This window comes from Saccoglossus kowalevskii, chromosome 11, assembly GCF_978046115.1.
Source record: "Saccoglossus kowalevskii chromosome 11, keSacKowa6.1, whole genome shotgun sequence".
In the NCBI taxonomy this organism is placed as follows: domain Eukaryota; kingdom Metazoa; phylum Hemichordata; class Enteropneusta; family Harrimaniidae; genus Saccoglossus; species Saccoglossus kowalevskii.
In genome coordinates this window covers 34,826,071-34,831,186 of record NC_140651.1, presented here as the reverse complement: position 1 = coordinate 34,831,186, position 5,116 = coordinate 34,826,071, and the positions used below count along the sequence as shown (strand labels likewise).

The 5,116-nt window shown below is 36.0% G+C and overlaps 1 protein-coding gene across 1 annotated transcript; it reads right to left on the bottom strand.

Moving 5' to 3' along the window:
* Positions 1-223: 223 nt before the first annotated feature.
* On the bottom strand, positions 224-2,570 carry LOC100373162 (uncharacterized). Its single transcript, XM_085505352.1, has 4 exons — positions 2,510-2,570; positions 1,674-1,867; positions 1,193-1,561; positions 224-1,074 (listed from the first exon to the last, which is right to left on the bottom strand). The coding sequence occupies exons 1-4, from the start codon at positions 2,568-2,570 to the stop codon at positions 811-813; spliced, it is 888 nt and encodes a 295-aa protein (XP_085361478.1). The 3' UTR covers positions 224-810.
* Positions 2,571-5,116: the final 2,546 nt, after the last annotated feature.

The following is a 5,116-nucleotide window of genomic DNA, read 5'->3' as shown; positions in this document are numbered from 1 at the left end:
TCATTCGCGCCCATTTTTTTTTAGGGCATAGTGTAATAGTTTATGTTAAATATATAAAGACGGGAAATCCGAACTTGATTTTATTGTTCACATCTAAGTGACGATTTGAATAGGCACTGAAGGTAAGAACCGTTGAAACGACGTCTTTATATGTAGACGCACCTAGGAAAGTGTGCTAATGGGATGTCACATGCCGTGCAAACCATAAAAGGATTACTTGAGGTTGATTTGAGACAATAGTTTATTTATTAACACAACACAGACAAAATATTGAAGTCACTAAAACTTGTACAAGACAATAAATAACAGTAAAAGATACAAATTACAAGATTCACTGTCCATTAACATACGTAAATACATTACAATACATCTACAATTATACCATAGGGTTCTGCGGTTTTATTTTTTGTGAATTGTTTAAAAAGATTGTGGGTAATGGTCAACTAATTCTTCAAAAAAGTGATACCGACACGTGTATTAACCTTTGATTGTCACTGTGTTATTATAATTAGATCGTGAATCGTACGGTATTATATGGTATTTGTGTTTCAATGAATTTTAAAACAGTTTGTTCAAGGCTTTCCGGTTTTATTGGATGTTACAAAAGTATAATATATATATATATACATACATATATCGACATATATTATCGATTCGTTTCAAAGTCGATTCATCCCAAATATGTACTTATCGTTCCAAGTCAGTTGGTTACTGGTGCATTGCCGTATAATGAAGCCGCTGTTCGGAGAAGTTTATCGGCTGAAATTTCGTTGTCTTTAAATTCTCCCCACGCTTTGAATATTTTTCCTTCTACCTCCAAATATTTTTTTTCTGATGTCTTTGTAGTTTCTTCTCTGATACCAATTTCGCTTGAATTGTGATGTACGTGGCCTCTTTGTGTAGAAGTGACACAAGCAGATAGAATGGCAAATTGGCTTTCTTTCCTCGTTTGTTCAAACGCGAGTGCCAGCCCTCCAAATCATTGTTAGTTCTTACAGTTTGCAGGTAACAATTCCATGTGGAGGGAGGCATCACAGATGAACGAATCCATTGTCGATCAACGTAATTGAATACCTGTGAAAGAGATTGGAAATATTTATTAATAGATGAACATCGGATCGGTTATACCGTGAATGTAATTATTAACAATCCTATATACTAGCTGGATATATTGTATTGTATTTATTCTCACCTCTTTAAGTTTGTCCGTGGTGGCTTTCTCCCTGAGCTTCTCAAACATATCGAGGATTAATTCTTCTGGTAGGTATGGCAGTGCAAGCACCTGTCTTAATAATTTGTAAGTAGCATCCTTTTTCATGTAACTCTGGTGGAGCCCAACTGCTTGAACTTTGCGGTATACAGCCTGTCTCCAGTGGAAAGAACAACCTTTTATTTCGACTCCATCAAACACATCCCTGGCTGCCCTCCATATTGCCTCTTCATAGTCGGCCATAATTTCTTTTAATAAGATGTCCGCCGGCAATAATTCTTTGACTGCTCTCATGACAGCCTTATAGTCTGATTTGCTTTTGCCCGACATGAGTGCAAAGCATAGAGGAATCTACAAATGATAACAAATAGAAGTGTGAATATACATACATGTATAGCGTTGTGACATTTATGGTCAACGTCAAACACATGTGTGCTAGGTTTTGATGCAAGATGACACGAACCTGTTTAGTTACTTCGTCTTTTTTCATAAAACAATGAATACTGACTAGCTGGGTGAACGGCGCCTTCACCAGTTTAAAAGTTCCATCGATGTACCATCTTTTACCCCTTGCCAAAAAATCTAATTGCTGTTGCGTTGCAAATACAAAATGACGTTTCCCGGAGTTCCTCCTCACGACATCTTTGTGGATGAAATCTGTAAAGCATAAGAAAAAATGTATAACCTCATTGACTGTGAAACGAATTACTGTGCAAGCTAGTTTACATTCACGTGTGGTGTACAATTACATTCAAGCCACGGTACTTTGAACCCTGTGTGAGCCCAGTCAGGAAAATAATGAATGTGAGATTCATCATCGCCAAAACCATGGCAGTGTTGAAGATATGAAGGTGGTTGGTAGGTTCGATTTCATGGTAAAATGTTGTGTAAATTCGTTGTACTTGTGAATCCTGATTTATCACCGTATTATTGAACGCGAGAACAAATATGGTGACCTCCAGCATGCAATGTAGTTGTATCAAGTCGCTGCCGTAAGGAGATATTTGTATCGCTTACCAACATTGTATTGTACTTCTTTCCTTTATTTTCCTTTACACATTTGGAAACTTGCATGGTACACTTTCACCCCCACCTTCCCCAAATTACGAAGCTATCAAGTCGATTAGTAGGTATAAGATGTCTATGTGTGTTGATGGCTACTGCGTTGTGTAAGGGCTTCTCGTACGTAAAATGGGGCACATTCCCAGTAAAAATATCTTTTTACACAGAGCTGACAAAATTCGCCTACATGTGTAAATATATGTTGGGATTTGGAGAAAAAAAACTCGTAAAACATACCGAATTTACCGTGACAGCAGTGATCAATTTTGGTGCCGATTGTTGGTGGGCTGATCAACATGTCGGATTATTTCTGAGAACGTTCTTCGTGTGGGAGGGAAATCACAAAATCATTAGCACTAAGTAAGCTGGTTTATACGATGGCCGATACGGTTCATCACTGTTCAAAATTCTGAATTCAAATTTCGTAATTTAAAATTCGTCATTCAAAACTCATTATTCAAAATGCATTATTCAATATTCAAAAGTGTATCTAAGTCAGCATGGCGTGGGTAAGTTTTTTTCCATTTACTAGTAATCAATGTTTCTGGATATCAGGTTGTATGTTAATGTTTTTAACTAGCAGAATTTCCTCTCATAACCTTGATACTACTACTAATACCAACGATACTTGACTTAATAATCTAGATGGGTTTTTTTTATATTTATCCCAGAGACTGCTAGAATACACTCCAGCTTTGGGACATCACCCACACGATAGAAATGATCTAATTTATTGGTATTTCTCCCTAAGTTACACACATGAAGAAATAATAAATGCCTTATTTCTGAATCATGGTTTTGTGTTGGGTATATCCCAACTCAAGAGAATTCTACATCACAATGAAATGGTTAGAAGACATGGGAATAATGCAGCATCAATGGATGATATAATAGAAGCAATTCGAACTGAACAAAACGGAAGCTCAGAGTGTCTGGGATATAGATCAATGTGGAAGAGACTAGTTCATGACCACGGTATGAAAGTGAGCAGAGATGCTGTAATGCAAGCCGTGAGGATATGTGATCCAAAAGGTGTAGCTCGAAGAAAAAGACATCGGTTGCTCAGGCGAGAATATGTGAATCTTGGACCGATTTTTTTGTGGCACATTGATGGTTATGATAAGTTAAAACCGTATGGTTTCTGTATTCATGGTAGTATTTGTGGATTTAGCCGTATGATCTTATGGCTTGAAGTAGCATCCACAAACAATGACCCCACAGTTATCGCTTCTTATTTCCTGACTTACATTGATCACTTTGGATATGTGCCTCGTGTCATAAGAGCTGACTATGGAACCAAAAACAATACGCTAGAACAGATGCAAATATATTTTCAGTATAATTCAACTGATTCTCTGTCAGGTGAAAAAAGCTTCATGTATGGAAAAAGCAGCGTATTGAAGCCTGTTACGTAGGCAGGGGGCTGATTGGTGGATACGTTTGTTTAAAAACCTTCATGACAAAGGTTTGTTTGATAAAAATTACCCAGTACATGTAAAATGTCTACGATTTTGCTTTATAAATATACTGCGTAAAGAGATGGCAAAAGTGGCATCACTGTGGAACATCCATCACATTACCCGCAAGAAGAATGCCGAGAGGTTCAGTGGCAAGCCAGATGTATTGTACTTCCAACCTGAAACAGTTGGATGTTGTGATTATGAAGTACCAATTGATAATGATGACGTGGCCACCCTGAAAGAAATATACCCACGTGATCCTTCACCATACGGTTGCTCACCTGAATGTTCAGAGTTGATTGATACTTTGGTTCCGGGAGTGAGAATGCCCACAAATGTTGAGGATGCCTTAATACTGTATTTAACATTAGTCGAACAACTTAAAGAATAATTAATTAATACACAATATATAAAATAAATCCACTGAATAAATAGTCTATTATTCGCATCAAAACATAATTTTGGCGAGCAGCCGAAGATATCAATTATAAATGGTCATCACGTTATTTTAATTTTTAACTTCCTCTCTCAATAATTCAATGACAGTACGAACAGTCCCCATGGAACTTTTAAACTGAGATTATATAGGTTGATAAGACACGTTGCAGGCACTGTTTACACTGTATATACACATATAACAACAAACAGATATTGTACCAAAATTATTTATTAGAAAACAACTAATAGTACAAATGGTTAACAATAACAATAATTCAAACTACAACAGCAAGGCTTTCTTTTAAATTTGAGTATTCCTCTATGTGAACCAATTCAATGTTCAATCAATAACAGTGGATACTTGCTAGAAATACAACAGTTTGTAGTTGTCTTCATTTACAATGTTTATTTGAGTCTCCCTAAGTTGCTGAAAATATTTTCAAACCAATTGCTTACTGGCAATTTAGTATAACTTATATTATTGAAACTAGGTAATGATCAATTTTTATCAAAAAATAAAACAGTACAACTTTAACAATTACTAGCAGGAAGTAACTAATACAGTGGTGTTACTTTATCAACTTGATGTTCTAGCATATACCCCATTGACTGGTGTAGCAATTTAAAAAAATGTTTTCGTACATATCTAAAAGATTGCTTTAAATGATAGCCGTGAAAAAAATAAAAGAAAAAGTTATAAAAAATGTATGTACTATAAGGACAATAGGAGATGCAGCAAAAATATAACTCGGGGGGGGGGGGAGCTGTATAGGAAGCTGTACTGATGATAGAGGGCACTGTGGTTCACATTATTAAAAAAAAGGAGAAACATATCCAAGATATTGGATATATAATTTTCCTAAAAGTTGGCAATTACATATGCAAATTAGCAAAATAATATGCATGGTTTCTGCACAGAAAAGTTAACAGGGGAGTGGATATCATG